The sequence below is a fragment of the Chiloscyllium plagiosum genome, unplaced genomic scaffold (genome assembly GCF_037043375.1).
Source record: "Chiloscyllium plagiosum isolate Xiang-an unplaced genomic scaffold, Cpla_swu_hap1 HiC_scaffold_9, whole genome shotgun sequence".
Lineage (NCBI taxonomy): Eukaryota > Metazoa > Chordata > Chondrichthyes > Orectolobiformes > Hemiscylliidae > Chiloscyllium > Chiloscyllium plagiosum.
Window position 1 is genome coordinate 49,198,165 of NW_028270147.1, and position 21,787 is coordinate 49,219,951.

The 21,787-nt window shown below is 41.9% G+C and overlaps 1 protein-coding gene across 1 annotated transcript in view; it reads left to right on the forward strand.

The window, feature by feature from the left end:
• The window catches only part of agbl4 (AGBL carboxypeptidase 4), an 854,548-nt gene extending 840,971 nt beyond the window's left edge, over positions 1-13,577 (forward strand). The window contains exon 13 of the mRNA XM_043699224.2: positions 9,692-13,577. Coding sequence (XP_043555159.1) covers positions 9,692-9,827 — 136 coding nt within the window. The 3' untranslated portion in view covers positions 9,828-13,577. The remainder of the gene's footprint in view (positions 1-9,691) is intronic.
• Positions 13,578-21,787: the final 8,210 nt, after the last annotated feature.

A 21,787-nucleotide genomic window follows, 5' to 3' on the forward strand; every position in this document is an offset into this window, starting at 1 on the left:
ATATGGGGCCAGAGGATGTCATGTATCTGAAGGAGTCATTGTGGATGTGATGGGACTAAACATGGGGTGTCAGGTCCAAAGGTGGATTGGGCTCTCAGCAGGGTGATGGTTAGCCATGAGTTAGAACAGATTTTAATCCCTCTAACTTTTTCCTAGTTAACTCTTAAAGTAGGTGAGTCAAAACATTGTAAAGTCTCCAACTCTAAAGCAGAGCTGGGCACTTGTTTGGAGGTTTCCAGATGTCAAGTAATTGTCCATTGGAAACTTCAACTTCCCAGTCAATTCTCACTATCAGAAGATCTGGTCCGCTATGATTTGTTCAATTAACAATGCTGATTGGCACCAATGTACTACAATCCAAAACCAGCCTCATTCATTTGACATGAAGGAAAACTTGATAGTCAATAACTACCAACTAACCAAATGAAAATAAACAAATTAATTCCTTATTTATTTAATTTAGAAATTCAATCTGATTTCATTCACCAAAATGATATTTGACCCAAAGGATAGCATAGCAGCATGAATAAGATGTGTGGCAAGTCTTTTCTAAAATAAAATTATCTGAATGTCTACAACAATATTTCCTTGTCGCAACCAAGGGTTTGGATTCAAGTCTCAGTTATTTAATCAGAGATTAAGTTTAGTGATTTGGGCACTTTCTTTTTCTCTTAGAATTTGGTGAGAATCTTGTTTTGGTTTCTTTCCAATTATTAGTAGTTTCTAGTAAAATTATACACTGTACTCCATTGTATTCACCTGCCATTGAGAGTTATCTATCAATAACTAACTTTTCATAAATTAAGTCTAAAGTCAAAGCACTCAAAAATAAATAATGTGGTTGAGGCTACTAGGTCAGTAATCAGACTTTTCAGAGGTTGTTTGATATTTTCGCTATTATTGAACATCACATTTTACTTTCCTATAAATTCTAGGTTATGTTACGTCAGTTATTTTGCACAATTTCTCAAGCAACTTGTTCATAGACAGTTTCTATGAGAGGCTGCTACAAAATTCCATTTCAATAATTATGCTGTCAATTGCAACAGAATCAATATGTCGACTGAATCACCACTTTGCAGTAGAGCACTTTGAATAATGATTTCAACACTGCTGATGTTTGCTGTACATTCATATTAAAATAATGTGAGCCATTTTCTACATCATTTTCATCTGACACTGTTTAATATGGCTATAAAATTATGTTTATGTCTGTTGAATAAACCTTCCTACAAAAAGTAAAGGTCACTGGAAAATCTTTTTCCAGATAGTGAAACTCAAAAACAAAATTATGAACTGATTCAATTGAAATTATTATTTTAAAAGGAACCTGTGAACACATAATTGGCTTAATAATTTAAAGTAGATTTACATCTTAAAAATAATTTAACAGAAGGATTTCCTAGGGTCAACACAGAAGATAATTCCAGTGGTTGGAAATCCAAAACTATGTCATAGATATACAATAGTTACTAATAAATCCAACCAGGAATTCAGGAGAAACTTCTTTATCCAGAGAAAGATTAGAATGCAAAAATCATTACCACAAGAAGAGGAAGTTATATAAGGTTATTCTGATAGAGTTAGATGAAGGGGAGTCAAGCATAAAACCAGCACTGATCTGTTAAGCTGAATGCTCTGCCTCTGTATTGTACATTTTATGTAACCTTGTATGCTTCTATGTGAAAAAAGGCTACTGACTTTAACTAATCACGGTGCCATTTCTTTAGAAACGTTATGACGTATAATTTGCTTTCTTGAAGTTGAACCCAAAATTGACTGTTAGAAAGATATCTGACAATGAGGAAATGTTCTTAAGATTCTTGTATTTCATTGAAAACAATATGAGAATTACTATTCTATTTCGAGGGAAAATAATTTCCTATTTACGCTAACTGAATTATGGTTCCATGCCCAATAGTCTAAACTGTGCCTCTGGTTGGAAATGACATTGGAAGAAGTGACCACGCATAATTCTTTGGTGAAGGACATTTAGCAGAAGGTCACTGAAGAATGGTGCTGGACATAGGTCAACCAACAAAGGAGGAGGGAAAAAACAAACAGTTAGATAAATTGTCCACTGACGTACAGATCAGACTTGCTTTATAGCAGTGTATCCTTAAAATCTTAGCCCTTAATGAGAGTTTCTTGGGGCCAGGCATATCAATATCAAGACAATATCAATTGCACCATAAGAATTGTCCCAATAGATATTTTAGAAAAGTCCCTGGTGTATGGTAACACATCCGCCTGTATCATATCATATCTAGCTAATTATCCGTGGTGCATGACAATCAAAAGGGAAATAAGAAATTTTATAACACAACTTTGACAAAGGAAATGTAAATGAGAAAAATTGGCATTTTTAACAAGCAACAGTTACTTTGTTTTGTCCAACCCATCCGTGCTGACTAGATATTCCAACCCAATCTAGTCCCACCTGCCAGCACCCGACCCATATCCCTCCAAACCCTTCCTGTTCATATACCCATCCAAATGCCTCTTAAATGTTGCAATTGTACCAGCCTTCACCACTTCCTCTGGCAGCTCATTCCATACATGTACCATCCTCTGTGTGAAAAAGTTGCCCCTTAGGTCTCTTTTATACCTTTCCCCTCTCACCCTAAATCTATGCCCTCTAGTTCTGGACTCCCCAAACCTAGGGAAAAAAACTTTGTCTATTTACCCTATCCATGCCCCTCATAATTTTGTAAACTTCTATAAGATCACCCCTCAGCCTCTGACGCTCCAGGGAAAACAGCTCTAGCCTATTCAACGTCTCCTCATAGTTCAAATCGTCCAACCCTGGCAACGTCCTTGTAAATCTTTTCTGAACCCTTTCAAGTTTCACAACATCTTTCCGATAGGAAGGAGACCAGAATTGCAAGCAATATTCCAACAGTGGCCTAACCAATGTCCTGTACAGCTGCAACATGACCTCCCAACTCAATACTCTGACCAATAAAGGAAAGCATACCAAGCGCCTTCTTCACTGTCCTATCTACCTGCAACTCCACTTTCAAGGAGCTGTGAACCTGCACACCAAGGTCTCTTTGTTTAGCAACACTCCCTAGAACCTTACCATTAAGTGTATAAATCCTGCTAAGATTTGCTTTCCCAAAATGCAGCAACTTGCTTTTATCTGAATTAAACTGTCACTTCTCAGCCCATTGGCCCATCTGGTCAATATCTTGTTGCAATCTGAGGTAAATCTCTTCGCTGTCAACTACACCTCCAATTTTGGTGTCATCTGCAAACTTACTAACTGTACCTCTTATACTCGCATCCAAATTATTTATGTAAATGACAAACAGTAGAGGACCCAGCACCAATCCTTGTGGCACTCCACTGCTCACAGGCCTCCAGTCTGAAAAACAACCCTCCACCACCACCCCCCCTCTGTCTTCTACCTTTGAGCCAGTTCTGTATCAAAATGGCTAGTTCTCCCTGTATTCCATGAGATCTAACCTTGCTAATCAGTCTCCCATGGGGAACCTTGTTGAACGCCTTACTGAAGTCCATATAGATCACATCTACCACTCTGCCCTCATCAATCCTCTTTGTTACTTCCTCAAAAAGCTCAATCAAGTTTGTGAGTCATGATTTCCCACGCACAAAGCCATGTTAACTATCCCGAATCAATCCTTGCCTTTCCAAATACATGTACATCCTGTCCCTCAGGATTTCCTCCAACAACCTGCCCACCACCGACATCAGGCTCACTGGTCTATAATTCCTTGGCTTGTCCTTACCACCTTTCTTAAACAGTGGCACCATGTTAGCCAACCTCCAGTCTTCTGGCACCTCACCTGTGACTATTGATACAAATATCTCAGCAAGAGGCCCAGCAATCACTTCTCTAGCTTCCCACAAAGTTCTAGGCTACACCTGATCAAGTCCTGGGGATTTATCCACCTTTATGCGTTTCAAGACATCGAGCATTTCCTCCTCTGTAATATGGACATTTTGCAAGATATCACCATCTATTTCCCTACAGTCTATATCTTCCATATCCTTTTCCACAGTAAATAATGCTGCCAAATACTCATTTAGTATCTCCCCTGTTTTCTGCAGCTCCATACAAAGGCTGCCTTGCTGATCGTTGAGGGGCCCTATTGTCTCCCTAGTTACCCTTTTGTCCTTGATGTATTTGTAAAAACCCTTTGGATTCTCCTTAATTCTATTTGCCAAAGCATGTCCCCTTTTTGCCCTCCTGATTTCCCTCTTAAGTATACTCCTACTGCCTTTATACTCTTCTAAGGATTCCATCGATCTATCCTGTCTATACCTTACATATGTTTCCTTCTTTTTCTTCACCAAACCCTCAATTTATTTAGTCATCCAGCATTCCCTATACCTACCAGCCTTTCCTTTCACCCTAACAGGAATATACTTTCTCTGGATTCTCGTTATCTCATTTCTGAAGGCTTCCCATTTTCCAGTCGTCCCTTTACCTGCGAACATCTGCCCCCAATCAGCTTTTGAAAGTTCTTGCCTAATACTGTCAAAATTGGCCTTTCTCCAATTTAGAACTTCAACTTTTAGATCTGATCTATCCTTTTCCATCACTATTTTAAATCTAATAGAACTTTGGTCGCTGGCCGCAAAGTGCTCCCCCATTTACACCTCAGTCACCTGCCCTGCCTTATTTCCCAAGAGTAGGTCAAGTTTTGCACCTTCTCTAGTGGGTACATCCACGTACTGAATCAGAAAATTTTCTTATCCACACTTAACAAATTCCTCTCCATCTAAACCCTTAACACAATGGCAGTCCCAGTCGATGTTTGGAAAGTTAAAATCCCCTACCATAACCACCTTCTTATTATAGATAGCTGAGATCTCCTTACAAGTTTGTTTCTCAATTTCGCTCTGACTATTAGGAGGTATAGTCAATGTAATGTATGTGCGTGTTGCAAGGTACTAACAATTTAGAATTAAGAGGTTTCAAATGAAGCCATCTTTTGATATTGATGGTTTTTTCTTTTAAGGAGGGAGCTGTGATGATGCTGCTCCTTTAACAAGGTTATGTTGGACTTAGTTTTTTTCCAAAGAGGTCATAAAAGCCACAGTCTCCAAAAAGTCTGGGTTTGGATGGGTTTTAGGGCCAGTTTGATTAGACCTAACAAATGCTGCCTCATGCAACATGCTTTCAGGTTTTTGAAAAAAAAGCACTTGTACAATGAAAGAGGAGTTGAAAAATGTGTTGCTGGAAAAGCGCAGCAGGTGAGGCAGCATCAAAGGAGCAGGAGAATCAACGTTTCGAGCATAAGCCCTTCTTCAGGAATGAGGAGGGTGTGCCAAGCAGGCTAGGATAAAAGGTAGGGAGGAGGGACTTGGGGGAGGGGCATTGGGAATCCGATAGGTGGAAGGAGATTAAGGTGAGGGTGATAGGCCAGAGAGGGGTTGGGGGAGGAGAGGTCGGGAAGAAGATTGCAGGTCAAGAAGGCGGTACTGAGTCCGAGGGTTGGGACTGAGAAAAGGTGGGGGGGAAGGGAAATAAGGAAGGTGGAGAAATCTGAGTTCATCTCTTGTGGTTGGAGGGTTCCTAAGCAGAAGATGAGGCGCTCTTCCTCCAGGTGTTGTGTTGCCATGGTCTGGCGATGGAGGAGGCCAAGGACGTGCATGTCCTTGGCGGAGTGGGAGGGGGAGTTAAAGTGTTCAGCCACGGGGCTGTTGGATTGGTTGGTGCGGGTGTCCCAGAGGTGTTCTCTGAAATGTTCCACAAGTAGGTGGCCTGTCTCCCCAATGTATAGGAGGCCACATCGGGTGCAGCGGATGAATTTGTGATGGATATGGAAGGATCCCTTGGGGCCTTGGAGGGAAGTGAGGGGGGAGGTGTGGGTGCAAGTTTTGCATTTCTTGAGATTGCTGGGGAACGTACCGGGAGTGGAGGTTGGGTTGGTGGGGGGTGTGGACCTGACGAGGGAGTCGCGGAGGGAGTGGTCTTTCCGGAACGCTGATAGGGGAGGGGAGGGAAATATATCCTTGGTGGTGGGGTCTGTTTGGAGGTGGCGGAAATGATGAAGGATGATGCGATGTATCTGGATGTTGGTGGGGTGGTAGGTGAGAACCAGTGGGGTTCTGTCCTGGTGGCGATTGGAGGGGCGGGGTTCAAGGGCGGAGGAGCGGGAAGTGGAGGAGATGCGGTGGATAGCACCGTCAATCACGTCTGAGGGGAAATTGCGGTCTTTGAAGAAGGAGGCCATCTGCGTTGTTTGGTATTGGAATTGGTCCTCCTGGGAGCAGATGCGGCGGAGGCGAAGGAATTGGGAATATGGGATAGCATTTTTACAGGGTGCAGGGTAAGGAGGTGTAATCTAGGTAGCTGTGGGAGTCAGTCGGTTTATAATATAAGTCCGTGTTGAGTTGGTCTTCCGAGATAGAAATGGAGAGGTCTAGGAGGGGGAGGGAGGAGTCTGAGATGGTCCAGGTAAATTTGAGATCGGGGTGGAAGGTTTTAGTAAAGTGGATGACTTGTTCAACCTCCTCGTGGGAGCACGAGGTAGCGCCGATACAGTCATCAATGTAGCGGAGGAAAAGGTGGGGAGTGGTGCCAGTGTAGCTGCGGAAGATGGACTGTTCCACATATCCGACAAAGAGGCAGGCATAGCTGGGGCCCATGCAGGTGCCCATGGCTACTCCTTTGGTTTGGAGGAAGTGGGAGGATTGGAAAGAGAAGTTGTTCAGAGTGAGGACCAGTTCAGTCAGTCGAAGGAGGGTGTCAGTGGAAGAGTACTGGTTGGTTCGGTGGGAAAGGAAGAAGCGGAGGGCTTTGAGGCCTTCGTGATGGGGGATGGAGGTGTATAGGGACTGGATGTCCATGGTGAAGATAAGGCGTTGGGGGCCGGGGAAGCGAAAATCATGGAGGAGGTGGAGGGCGTGGGTGGTGTCCTGAACGTAGGTGGGGAGTTCTTGGACTAAGGGGGACAGGACCGTGTCAAGGTATGCAGAGATGAGTTCGGTGGGGCAGGAGCAGGCTGAGACAATGGGTCGGTTGGAGCAGTCAGGTTTGTGGATTTTAGGCAGGAGGTAGAAACGGGCGGTGCGGGGTTGTGGGACTATGAGGTTGGAGGCAGTGGAAGGGAGATCCCCTGAGGTGATGAGGTTATGGATGGTCTGGGAGATGATGGTTTGGTGGTGGGAGGTGGGGTCATGGTCAAGGGGGCAGTAGGAGGAGGTGTCCGCGAGCTGCCATTTGGCCTCAGCAATGTAAAGGTCAGTGCGCCAAACTACCACTGCACCTCCTTTGTCTGCCGGTTTGATAGTGAGGTTGGGGTTGGAGCGGAGGGAGTGGAGAGCTGCGCGTTGCGAGGGTGAGAAGGATGGACAGGTTGAGGCGGTTAATGTCGCGGTGGTAGTTGGCTATGAAGAGATCGAGGGCGGGTAAGAGGCCAGCACGGGGTGTCCAGGTGATTGGGGTGTGTTGGAGGCAGGAGAAGGGGTCGTCAGAGGGTGGGCGAGAATCCTGGTTGGAGAAGTAGGCGCGGAGGTGAAGGCGGCAGAAGAATTGTTCGATGTCTCGTCGTGTGTTGAACTCGTTAATCTGAGAGTGTAGGGGGATGAAGGTGAGGCCTCTGCTGAGGACTGATCTTTCATCCTCAGAGAGGGGGAGGTCTGGACGGATGGTGAAAATACTGCAGGGCTGGGAGCTAGGATCTGGTGTGGGGCTGGAGCTGGGAGTGGGGCGGGGTTAGGTTTAGGGGCGGAGATCGGCGTGGGGGGCGGGGTTAGGCGTGGGGGTGGAGATCGTCTTGGGAGCACGGTTAGGCATGGGGGTGGAGATCGGCATGGGGGCAGAGATCTCCAGCATCTGCAGTGCTCACTTTCTCCCAATGAAAGAGGAGCGGCTAGTTCTCCTTGCTCAACTTTCCTCTGGTTTGGTTTGGGTTTTAGCAGTAGTGTTATAAAGGCTGCTGGACTCAAACAATCAGGTCCATGCTGATCTCTCTCTGACCTTTCTCCTGCAAGACCCTGGGTTTGATTTTAACTGCTGTGTCAAGGGCTGTTTATGGGATTGTGGTAGGTATTGGGAACAGCATCATTAAGTTGAGATAATCTGTTGGGTTTCAGATAGGAAAGGTTATTCTATATTACGTTCTCTTTTGTTTATGATTCATTCAGTAATCTTGTAAATAAATTATTTTTTGTTTAAAACTAAGTGGTTTGACCAGTTGCATCGCTCCTGAAATATCCACTGTCCACCTGCTTAAAACAACTAGCAAAGTTAAGGTCTAGACCAGTTCCACCACAGAACACACCAGATGGCCTCCTTCTTTAGAGACCACAATTTCCCTTCCCACGTGGTTAAAGATGCCCTCCAACGCATCTCATCCACATTCCGCACCTTCGCCCTCAGACCCCACCCCTCCAACCGTAACAAGGACAGAACGCCCCTGCTGCTCACCTTCCACCCTACCAATCTTCGCATAAACCAAATCATCTGCTGACATTTCCGCCATCTCCAAAAAGACCCCACCACCAGGGATATATTTCCCTCCCCACCCCTTTCCGCCTTCTGCAAAGATCGTTCCCTTCCTGACTACCTGGTCAGGTCCACGCCCCCCTACAACCCACCTTCCCAACCTGACACCATCCTCTGCCACCGCAGGAATTGCAAAACCTGCGCCCACACCTCTTCCCTCACCTCCATCCAAGGCCCTAAAGGAGCCTTCCACATCCATCAAAGTTTTAAATGCACATCCACCAATATCATTTATTGTAACCGTTGCTCCCGATGCAGTCTCTTCTACATTGGGGAGACTGGACGCCTCCTAGCAGAGCGCTTTAGGGAACATCTCCGGGACACCCGCACCCAATCAACCACACCGCCCTGTGGCCCAACATTTCAACTCCCCCTCCCACTCTGCTGAGGACATGGAGGTCCTGGGCCTCCTTCACCGCCGCTCCCTCACCACCAGACGCCTGGAGGAAGAACGCCTCATCTTCCGCCTCGGAACATTTCAACCCCAGGGCATCAATGTGGACTTCAACCGTTTTCTCATTTCCCCTTCCCCCACCTCACCTTAGTTCCAAACTTCCAGCTCAGCACTGTCCCCATGACTTGTCCTACCTGCCTATCTTCTTTTCCACCTATCCACTTCACCCTCCTCCCTGACCTATCACCTTCATCCCCCTCCCCACTCACCTATTGTACTCTATGCTATTTTCTCCCCACCCCCACCCTTCAGGCTCTCTGTTTTTATTCCTGATGAAGGGCTTTTGCCAGAAACGTCGATTTTACTGCTCCTCGGATGCTGCCTGAACTGCTGTGCTCTTCCAGCACCACTAATCCAGAATCTGGTTTCCAGCATCTGCAGTCATTGTTTTTACCTTTTACAAAGTTAAGGTCTGGACTACTTTCTTGAAATGTTTTGAGTGGATCTGGCCTGGTCCATAACACTATTACATATGAACAGTTTCAATTAACCAATTTTGTAATGAATAGGACAAACTTTTGAGCCTAAGTATCTATTGTACCAATTATTTCAGTACACTGTAAAATGAGTTTCTCTGTGGTCTAGTTGAGGTTTTAGAAATATGATATGAAACCTCCTTCCAGTATGTCAGCGTATGTACTTAATAGTTATCTGTGCAATTAAATTCATTTATCTCGAGGGAAATATCATCAGACTTAAAAGTTTCTTTTGTGATTGATACAATTCTAACTCTTCTTCTTATTTGCTTCCTGCAGTCGAGAAAAATCACCTGGCCTCAGACACACAAACCATCAAAGTAATGAAAACAGCTCAGAAAACAGTAAGACAACAGTCAGTGGAGCCCGAGCGCAAGAAATAACTCGAAAAGATTTTCGGTCCCAGGCATCATAACAACCTTTTAAACAGCTTTAAGAAGAGTATAATGTGATAAAGTGGGTCCAGATATATCATCAGAAGAGTAGAAATATTTATGTGATCATATTCACTTCCAGCTTAAATCCTAATACTTGTGGTTATCAGCATCTTCTTGAAGCTCAAAGGTTTATGTATTGCAGATTTGAAGGTTTGGAGGTTAAATGCACTAAGTATTTAAAAGAGAGAATCTTATGGGCTGCAATGAATCTAAATCTGCACAAGTACCTCTCATCTCTGCATCTCTGTCAAAAGGGAAATTGAACGACAGTTAATGCATGGAATTAACCTTCCCATGACATGGATTAATATGCAAGAGATGAAAGTGTTTGCCTAAATTACTATATTTAAATTGTTTCCATAGTTAAAATTTTAATTTTTAAAACATTTTTGAAAAAAATTTCTTCTGATACAAAGCTTCATAGAAGATTTTGTTAAACTCTTCTGCACATTTTATGTTTCTTTTGACATAGAAGTTCTATAAAACATTTGAACATTTAAACATTTTGAAATAGAGTCTAGCGATGATTTCTTTCTTCTTTAATCCCTCTTTGTAGATTATTTTTTCTCAATAACAGCTCTAAGGCTGAAAAATGTATTCAAGTACTGGAGAAAGCAGGCAAATGCATTTTTTCAAACTTTACACCTATCACTCTCAGTTATGTGGCAAAAGAGTAGTATTCCTCTTTGGGTTCCTTTGTATTTCCTACCACATGAGAGACAGAACCTCTACTTTCAGACTTTGAAACTCAAAGTCCAGTGCCAACTGAATTAATTATTTTTTTCACTCAAAGGAAAAGCTTTGCCTGCACAAATAGTCCAAATGAACTTCCGAACTAAGCCTCCAGGAGATATGCGTGATGAACCTACCTTTTTTTATGCTCATTATGCATAATGAAATCCTTTGAGTGAATTAACATGTTTCAGAATAAATTAACCTCTAATGTGAAATTTAGTACTATTGGATTCAATATTCCTTCATGTTCTATGAAACTTACTTACACACCTTTATTGAGTTAATTTTGTCAGATTGTGTGTATCAAGCACCATATGATAGCAAGGGAATTCACAACAGAGATAGAAGATTTGCCCAATGCATCAATACCGTATTTCTTGTAAATCTGTTAGAGGAGTATTGCTATAAGTTCACATTGAACGTAAGCATCTCAACTTCATCGCAACAGAAATAATAGCTGTGGAAGGTATTGGTAATTAACGCAATAGATAAAATCCGCTAACTAAGAAAGTTGTAGATTAACTTTTAAGACGGTCATGAATTTGATTCTAAAGGTTACCATTCAAACCATGTTGTACCAATGTGGTTCAGCCCAGAGGAAAGATCTATTAACCACAACATATCTTGCTTGTTTGGAATCCATTACTTGTATAGCATTAAACGTGGGGCATTGACAGGGTGGCATTGAAATTCATAGACTCCTCAGGTATCTTATTTTGCATAATCTAAAAAAATTTTGATTTTGTATTTTCAGTTTAATTCCATTTGCTGATGATTTGGTTCCTTAGCATAAATCCTATGCTGTAAATGTAATAAGCTTTCTGATATAATAAGGCCAATTTTACCTTGGGGTCCCTGGTAGGAAATGGTAGTAATGGCCATTAATGCCCTTATTATCTGAGTCCTACTTTCACCTTGACCACCACCGTTTTACCAAGAGCGTGCACAATAGGGCAGAAAGTGCATTAAACTATGCAAATAAGTTGCCTACTTCAATCATAGAACTTTAATTGCAGTTTCCATGTACCAAAGAACAGACATGTGCAATGTTTATTCTGCCTACTTGTATTGGGGATAAATGGCCTAATCAATAGCTGTCCTGGAGGTCACTGACAAAACAGTTCAGGAATTGTATTATTTTCCTTTTGGTGAGGCTAGAATAAGCAGGAATACATTTCCTTGGCCAACAAACAAAAGAATTATTGGTGCAACTACCAAATCATCCAAGGCCAGCCTGGAATACTTCTTCCTCACATGTTTGTCAATCAAATAATGTTGGATTTTCTCATCCACCTGACCTGGCAAGCTTCCGTGGGCCTACTATGTTTTGTGCCTGCAGCTCAATGACAGAATGTAATAGCAAAATCACTAAATGATTCCACCTGCTTCCATACTGTAGAGATTCTATGACTACAGGCAAGAATTGTTGAATTACAATCTTGACCCTTTGCCTACCTGCTTCTTACTGCAATTAAAATTGGTGCCAATTAATCAATTAATAGGATAGCTTACTTAAATATGTGTTCTGGATCTATTATGCTAAAGAGAGCCTGTGGGATGAAATTCTGGCACATTTATGGATACCTAGCAATAGAATGCTTGAACTTAAGTCTTATTTTAAGCTTCTGATTCTGGAGACATCCACCCCAGACCATTATTGTCACCTCAGTTTATTGAAAGCAACACAATCCAATGCTTTTGCAGTAGTTTATCTAATTCAAATAGTTGAGAACATTATGAACTTAACACTCTCAGTAAATATGAATTTTGAACATACTTGAATGCATAGTTTGTCATGCTGAAATGATTAGAAATGTGGGAAAATAGGTATTGTAAACAACTCTGTGGAATTCAACCTGAATTATAGTTGTTTCCTTTCTTTAATGCTTAATGAGTTTTGAGAAAACAACTTGTACCAAAAATGGCAATAAAATGTATTTCCAGATCAATGTTAAACAAAACAATTAACATCCTTTTAGATAATTTCTAAGTCAGCTGCTATGAATGCAATCCTTTTATTGCATAAGGAAACAATAGAAAATAAATTGCCTGGATTCTGGAAGTTATTCCATTGCACTATGATTTAGTATATTGAAGATGAGCTGACTCCTAAGTATGACTGTCAAACTGTTTGTACATTAAAATGGTAAATTTGAATTTGTGTTTAATTGGAGATTATGATTCTTGACAAAATACATGAATTCCCTTAGACCAGCCCAAACACTCTTAAGGTTACATAAAGGAGAGAAATATATTTTTAAAATCTCCGTATGGTATATATTTTAACATAGTAGTTTCCTCCAATCAGTCACCTATGATCTTATTTATATTTGAAGATTTAGGTACGGAAACATGATCCTTTTTAATAGATATAGACAGAAAATTTGTTTTATTTAAGTATTCATAGATTTAATCATTTGTCCAAACCAGGTTGTATCCTCAAACAATTCCAGCATTTGCAGGGTTTCACAGATGCATGCATGATAAATGCCTTTCGCTTCACAGGATTATAATTAATGTAACATTTATATTCAATAAATTGAACCCTTACACTATTGACTGCAAACAGATTGGTGTAGTTGAATGTAGGAGTTTTTTTTGGCCTCTTCATTGTATTTGTAATTTTTTTGGAATGACAAAACAATTTTTGTAAACAAGGAGGCAATACCATTGAAAACATTCATGGGGAACATCATTCACTGTTTAAATGTCATTGCTACACTATTTGGACCTTTACATTTGCATGTATTTTATTCTAAATGCAGTAGGCTTTTGAAACAAAACTGCGATGTAAAATACTAACACAGAAATGTTCTTGAAAGATGTATGTTCTTTTTGTTGTTTGCAAGTAAAGTTTTATATCTGCATGATTAATGTTACTATCTAGTTCACAATTTATCTGTCTTCTAATTTCCACAAATGAATAGAACCTTAATAAAAGCATGTTTATTTGATAAGATTCTGTGCTGCTTAATTACTAAAGAATGCCTGGTACAAAGCCTGCTGATATATGAATTTTGGAACATCATTGTTTTTTTATATTAGATCTAAAGCCACAGGGAGAAACACTGCAATTGCCATTTGACAGTCATTGTATCTTAAGTTTCCTTGGGGAATATTTAATTATATTGTGAACTAACTACTGAGATATATGAGTTAACATATCTTAAAGTGTAAACGATACAAAGCATATTTTAGAGGTTCAATAATGTTGAAGTAATATAACTTCTCAGGTTGTTGTTTGAGTAAAATGTCTATTCAGCCTGTTTGCACAACAGATCATTATATTTAAATTCAGTTATGCTGTTCTGAATTAATTAATTTCCTAAGAGTTAATAGCTTATAAGCGCAACAGTTGCCATCAATGGGATTATTGCTTGTTCAGCAATATGGTCAAAGAGGAAAATGTACAATTTCTCAAACAATTAATATTGCAAAATTTTTAATTGCATAAATGGACTTAATGATCACCATGGCCCATGAACAAGATATTGCTCCCTTCTGGGTCTAATTATAAAGACTAAGTACCTCATTAAGCAAAATGGTTTTCAAGGCCGATATACCAGAGTAAAACATTATTCTGTTTTTGACTCATTAGCTTCAAAAAAAAATGGCACAATCTATAAGTCTGTATATATTTGGTGGTTTATGCATGCATTTTTAAAATAAACAAAATGTTTTTATGCATTAACATGGTCAAGAAAAATATTTCAGCGAAATAATTTTCACATTTTATTGCTATATTACTCTTGAAGTTTGGTTATTATTACGACAATTAAAAGCAACCATTTATAAGGTTGAAGTCAACTAGGAGACTGTGAGGTCTGCAGATGCTGGATATCAGAGTTGAGAGTGTGATGCTGGAAAAGTGCAGCAGGTCAGGCAGCATCTGAGGAGCTGGAAAATCGACGTTTTGGGCCGGAGCATCAGGAATGTGGCTGGGAGTCTCGGGGGTGGAGAGATAAATAGGAGGGGGATGGGGCTGGGGAGAAGATGGCTGAGAATGCAATAGGTGGATGGAGGTGGGGGTAAAGGTGATAGGTTGGAGAGCAGCACGTTAGAAATATCTCCACGATACCCACACCAACCAACCCCACCGCCCTATGGCTGAACATCTCAACTCTCCCTCCCACTCTGCCAAGGATATGCTAGTCCTGGGACTCCTCCTCCATCACCACTCCCTTACCACCCGACACCTGGAGGAAGAATGCCTTATCTTATGCCTCGGGACCCTTCAACTCCAGGACATCAATGTGGACTTCACCAGTTTCCTCATTTCCCCTCCCCCCACCTTACCCCAGTTCCAACCTCCAAGCTCAACACCGCCCTGATGACCTGTCCCACCTGTCAATCTTCCTTCCCTCCTATCCGCTCCACCCTCCTGTCCGACCTATCACCTTTACCCCCACCTCCATTCACCTATTGCACTGTCAGCTACTTCTCCCCAGCCCCCCTCCCTCCCCCCCACCCCCATTTATCTCTCCACCTCCGAGGCTCCCAGCCTCATTCCTGATGAAGGGCTCTGGCCCGAAACATTGATTTACCTGCTCATCGGATGTGCCTGACCTGCTGTACTTTTCCAGCTACACACTCTCAACACCATTTATAAAGTGTTCAATCTTAATATGATAAAAGATTAATTTTTTTTTAGAAATTCAGCTGCACACCAGCTTCAATAATCTACTCAACTTTTGATTGTGATCAGGTATTCCTGAAAAAGATAATACCACATTTTCTGTCATTAACTATATTTCCTGCAAATAATCTTAATATGTATTCATAAGGCAAATATTTCCCTTCGGTGCAATTTCATAAAGACAGCAAAGGGATTTTTGCCTAAGGCTGTTTTGAGTTGGTGTATTCATGAAAATTTTTATGAGTCATATTAAAACAACTAGCATTAATAAAATGTCAGTGTCGATGGGAGATTGGTGTCAGGACCAGTTGCACTAGAATTCGTGATTTCTGTCCTGATGAAAAATGAGAATAGACAGACATAATTTAAAATGCATTGGGATAATTTTCCTTGATGAATCTGAGATCAAAATGGTATTAATATAAGTAAAATAAGTTTTAATTACCAATATAAAGCTATTCAGCCACTAGTTACTATCAAAACAGATGATCTCAAAACAGCAAACTTGCCAAAATCAAGCATTGGAGACCCTGAGAGTGCATGAAATTCTAAGTATAAGGAGTATTTTTATGGTGACAATATTGAGGTTTATGTATGGTGGCTGGGGTGATGGGGGAAGATAGCAGAAATTTTCTTCTTTGTTCATTTGCTTCTGTTGATGGTGGTTTTATCTCTAGAACAGAAGATTGAAGGTTTAAGTTAAATAATTTAATCTCCAGTACATTGCTGAGAGATGACTGCATTGTTAGAAGTGCTACACTGTCCTTGAATGTGATGTTAAATCATATTATGTGACATCTGTCTGCGTGTTCTGGAGGCTTGGTTTTCCATCACATCCAAAGGAATATGTTGTTAATTCAAACATGAATATCTCAACACCAACAAAAATAGATTAGCCAGTCATTAATCTCATTATTGATTTTGGCTCTTTTTGTGGACAAAATAGTTGCCATGTTTATTCATGTTAATCATTGAACTTCAAAATAATTATGTGAAATGTTTTGAGACATTTGTGAATGATGAAATAACCAAATAAATACATGTTCCTGTTATATTTCACTAGGCCAAGCTTGACACTGAGTCAGTGAAAATTGAACAATGATACATTCACAAGAAGTGGCATCACTCTTCAAAGCAGAAAACAATAAAACCTCCTGTTGGTTTCTGGTGAAATGCAGGGCAAAATATAAATCAAACAAGACATAGCAGAATCTTGGGTCCAAAAACATAAAGCATCTTGCTATTTTTTTGATTACTTTTTTAATAAAGTGCTTAACGTTTCACATATCTTTAATACAGACCCATTTAACTATGATTGCCTTTGTAGGGCAACGATTCTATTGTGTATGTATTTTACCCCAACTAAGTTCATAGAACATAGAGCATAGAACAGTACAGCACAGTACAGGCCCTTGATGTTGTGCCGGCTTTTAACCTCCTCTAAGATCAAACTAACCTACTTACCATCATTGTACCATCTCCCATGTGCCTATTCAAGAGTTGCTTAAATGTTTGTAATGTATCTGACTCTACTACCACCACTGGCAGTGCATTCCACACACCCACCACTTTCTGAGTAAAGAACCTATCTCTGACATCTCCCTTATACCTTCCTCCAATTACCTTAAAATTATGCCCCTCCTGATCGCCATTCCCACCCAGGAAAATATCTCTGGTTATCATCTCTATCTATGCCTCTCATCATCTTGTAAACCTCTTATCAAGTCACCTCTCATCCTTCTGTACTCCAATGAGAAAAGCCCTAGCTCCCTCAACCTTTCTTCATTAGGTTAAAAAGCACACAACACCAGGTTATAGTTCAACAGGTTAATTTGCAAGCACTAGCTTTTGGGGTGCTGCTCCTTCACCAGGTAGTTGTGGAGCAGGACCATGAGAGACAGAATTTACAGCAAAGGATTACAGTGTCATGCAACTGAATTGATATATTGAACAAACCGAGATTGTTGTTAAGTCTTTCATCTTTTAGAATGAATTGCAGGTTTCGGTTCATTAATATGTAAATCCCAGAACTTCTTTTAAGTCACGTTCTCAAGATAACCCTTAAGGTTTTATAAAAAAAAGGTGATATCTCAGCTCAGACGATGCATTAAAGGTGTGAAGTTAGAGTGAGTCTGTATCCCAATCTTGAGTCAGACTGGTTCTACTTCCAAAGTGGAATTTATAAAATATTACTTGGATTGACTGCCTGCATATTGTGCATTTTTTTGAGCAAAATAGAATGTATCTGCAAATATAATTCGACAAATACAAATTCACCTCATAGACTTATATGTGTGTGAGTGTGTGCATGTGAGTGTGTGGAGTGTGAGTGCACGTGAGACAGTGTGTGTTTGCATGTGTGCAAGTTTGGTAAAGTGAGTGTGATGGGGTATAAGCCTGTGTGAGGGTGTGAGTATGCATGAGTGTGTGAGTATGTAAGAGTATTTATGCTTGTGTGTGTGTGAATGAGTGTATAGTGTAGTGGGGTCACCTGTAGTGTTACATGAATTCAAGGTCCCGGTTGAGGCCATCCTCGTGGGTACCGAACTTGGCTATCAGCCTCTGCTTGGCCATTTTGCATTGTTACTTATCCTGAAGTCTGCCTTGGAGAATGGTCACCTTGAGGTTGTATGTCCCTGACCACTTGAAGGGTTCCCAGACTGAGAGGGAGCACCCCTGTCTGGTGATCATTGAGCAGTGCTGAAAATGTGTTGCTGGAAAAGCGCAGTAGGTCAGGCAGCATCCAGGGGAACAGGAGAATCAACGTTTCGGGCATATGCCCTTCTTCAGGAATGATTCCTGAAGAAGGGCTTATGCCCGAAACATCGATTCTCCTGTTCCCTGGACGCTACCTGACCTGCTGCGCTTTTCCAGCAACACATTTTCAGCTCTGATCTCCAGCATCTGCAGACCTCACTTTCTCCTCAAAGATCATTGAGCAGTGTTCATTCATCTATTGTAGTGTCTGCTTGGTCTCACCAATGTACCATATCTCGGGGCATCCTTGTCTGCAGTGTATGAGCTAGACAACATTGGCCAAGTCACATGAGTACCTGCCGTATATACAGTGGATGGTATCCCCATGAGTAATGGTGGCACTCTGACATGTCTTGCAGTGGTTGCCATGACAGGGTTGTATGGTGTTGCGGTCAATGTTGTCCTGAAGGCTGAGCAATTTTCTGCGAACAATGGTTTGTTTAAGGTTTGGCGGTTGTTTAAAGAAGAGAAATGTAAGCGTGGGGAAGGTCTTAGCAAGGTGCTCATCCTTATCAATAATGTGTTGCAGGCTGTGAAGAATATGGCATAGTTTTTTGGCTCCCGTGAAGTACTGGTCAATGAAGGGTACCCTATCGGTTGCAACCAGTGTCCATCTCCTGAGGAGGTCATTACTGTTTCTCGCTGTGGCACCTCGGAACTGGTGATTGATGAGTTGAGCATCACACTGTGTTCTTATGAGGGCATCCCTGAGCACATTCAGGTGTCCTTCACATTTCTCATCTGAACAGATCCTGAGTATGCATAGGGCTTGACTGTAGGGGGTGGCTGTTTTAATATATTTAGGGCAGAAGCTAGAGAAGTGTATCGTTGTGAGATTATCCGTGGGTTTGTGTCAGAATGAGGTACTGAGGTGCCCATCCTTGATGGAGATGCATGTGTCCAAGAACGTGACAGATACCAAAGAGTAGTCCATGGTAAGTCTGATGGTGGGATGAAACTCATTGATATCACTGTGTAGTTGTTTCAGTGACTCCTCACCATGGATCCAGAGGAAGAAAATGTCATCAATATATCTAATGTGTAATGTTGGTTGGAGGTTCTGTTCAGCAAGGAAGTCTTGTTCAAACTTGTGCATGAAAGTTTTGCCATGTGCCAATTTGGTCCGCATGGCTGTTCTGTGTCTAGATGAAGAACTAATTGTCAAAAGTGAAAACATTGTGGTTGAGGTAAAAGCGAATGAGTTGTAGCATGGTGCTCAGAGATTAGCAATTGTTGGTGTTGAGTACTGAGGCTATTGCAGCAATGCCATCATTGTGGGGGATGCTGGTGTAGTAGAGTGCTGAAACATCCATTGTGATGAGGAATTGTCCTGGTTTGACTAGTCCGTGGGTGCTGAGTTTCTGTAATAAATCTATGGTGTCGCAACAGAACTGGGGGTCCCCTGTACAGTGTGTTTCAAGATGCCTTTGCATAGGTGGAGAGGTTCTCATACAAGGTCCCGTTGCCTGATGGGATGGCATGTCCAGCTGTGTTGGCTTTGTGTATCTTTGGAATGCAGTACAAATCCCATACACGACACTACAGATTTCTTACTGAAACCCTGCACTTATGCACTGGTCGAACCGGGAACATTCCTTGTCAAGGGGCAGGAATGGTTGCTGGATGGTCTAAGGTTTAGATCTTTTAAAAAGAACAGGAGAGGGGTAAAAGAGGAGTGGGAATAGCATTGTTAATTAGAGATTGCATCACAGCTACAGAAGAGAAGGTTGTTGAGGAGCGTTTGTCTACAGAGTCAGTATATGTGGAGCTCAGTAATAGGAAAGGAGCAGTAACTTTATTGGGTGGTTAGCACTGCTGCCTCATAGCACCAGGACCCAAGTTCATTTCCAGCCTCGGGTGACTGTCTGTGTGGAGTTTTCACATTCTCCCTGTGTCTGCATGGGTTTCCTCCGGGTGCTCCGGTTTCCTCCCACAGTCCAAAGATGTGCAGGTTAGATGAATTGGTCATGCTAAATTGCCCGTAGAGTTAGGTACATTAGTTAGGGGGAATGGGTTACACTTCGGAGGGTTGGTGTGGACTAGTTGGGCCGAAGGGCCTGTTTCCACACTGTAGGTAATCTAATTAACCCAATATCAGCAGAAAGATTGAAGAACAAATTGGACAGCAGATTTTAGAAAGGTCTTCTTCCTATTGGAAAGATGTTGTGAAACTTGAAAGGCTTGAGAAAAGATTTACAAGGATGTTGCCAGGGTTGGAGGATTTGAGCCATATGGAGAGGCTGAACAGGCTAGGGCTGTTTTCCCTGGAACGTTGGAGCCGGAGGGGTGACCTTATAGAGGTTTATAAAATAATGAGGGGCATGGATAGGATAAATAGACAAAGTCTTTTCACTGGGGTGGGGGAGTCCAGAACTAGAGGGCATAGGTTTAGGGTAACAGGGGAAAGATGTAAAAGAGACCTAAGAGGCAACTTTTTTCACTCAGAGGGTGGTACGTGTATGGAATGAGCTGCCAGAGGAAGTGGTGGAGGCTGGTATAATTACAACATTTAAAAGGCATCTGGATGGATATATGAATAGGAAGGGTTTGGAGGGATATGGGCTGGGTGCTGGCAGGTGGGACTAGATTGGGTTGGGATATCTGGTCGGCATACACGAGTTGGATCAAAGGGTCTGTTTCCATGCTGTACATCTCTATGACTGTAAGGTGCAGATGTAAGAGTTGTCGTTATGAGCTACTTCAACTTCCCCAATATTGAATGGAACCTCCTTAGTGCAGATGGTCTGGACGGAGCCGATTTTGTCAGATGTGTCAGGAAGGATTCCTGACTCAATATGTAGATAGGGAGAATGGGGTGATGCCATATTGTATTTGGTGCTTGACAACGAGCCAGGCCAGGTGTCTGATCTCTCGGTGGGAGAGCATTTCGATGACAGTGACCACATCTGCCTCACCTTTACCATAGCCATGGAGAGGGATAGGAACAGACAGTATGGGAAGGTATTTAATTGGGGGAGGGGAAAGTATTTAATTGGGGGAGGGGAAATTATACTGCTATTAGATAAGGAGTTGTGGAACAATTGTTCCAAGGGAAAGGCACAACAGAAATGTGGAGGCTGTTTAAGGAGCACTTGTTGCAAGTGTTGGGTAACTTTGTCCCACTGAGACAGGCAAGGAATGGCAAGGTGAAGGAGACTTGGATGACAAGAGCAGAGGAGCTTCTCATCAAGGAGAATGAAGCTTACTTAAGGTTAAGGAAGCAAGGATCTGGCACAGCTTTAAAGGATTACGGGGTAGCTAGGAAATAACTCAAAAATGGACTGAGGAGAGCTAGGAGCGGCAAGAAAAAGCCTTGGTGGGACAATAAGGAAAACCCAAAGGCGTTATACACGTACGTGAGGAATAAGACAATGATCAGTGAGAGGGTAGGGCCAATCAGGAATACTGGAGGTAACTTGTGCCTGGATTCTGAACAGGTAGGGGAGGGCCCAAATGAGATTTTTGCTTCAATATTCACTGGAGAGAGGGACCTTGTTGATAATGAGAACACCGTGGACCAGGTTAATTGGCTCAAACAGATCGATATTCAGGAAATAGATGTGCTGGAAATTCTGGGAAGCATCAAGTTAGATAAGCCCCAGGGCCGGACCAGATATATCCACAGTTACTATGGGAAGCGAGGAATGAGATTGCTGCACCTCTGATGATGATCTTTGCATCCTCACTCTCTGTGGGAGTAGTACCGGCTGACTGGAGGGAGGCGAACGCTGTTCCTCTGTTCAAGAAAGGGAATAGGGAAATCCCTGGGAATTGCAGACCACTCAATCTTACATCTGTAGTAAGCAAGGT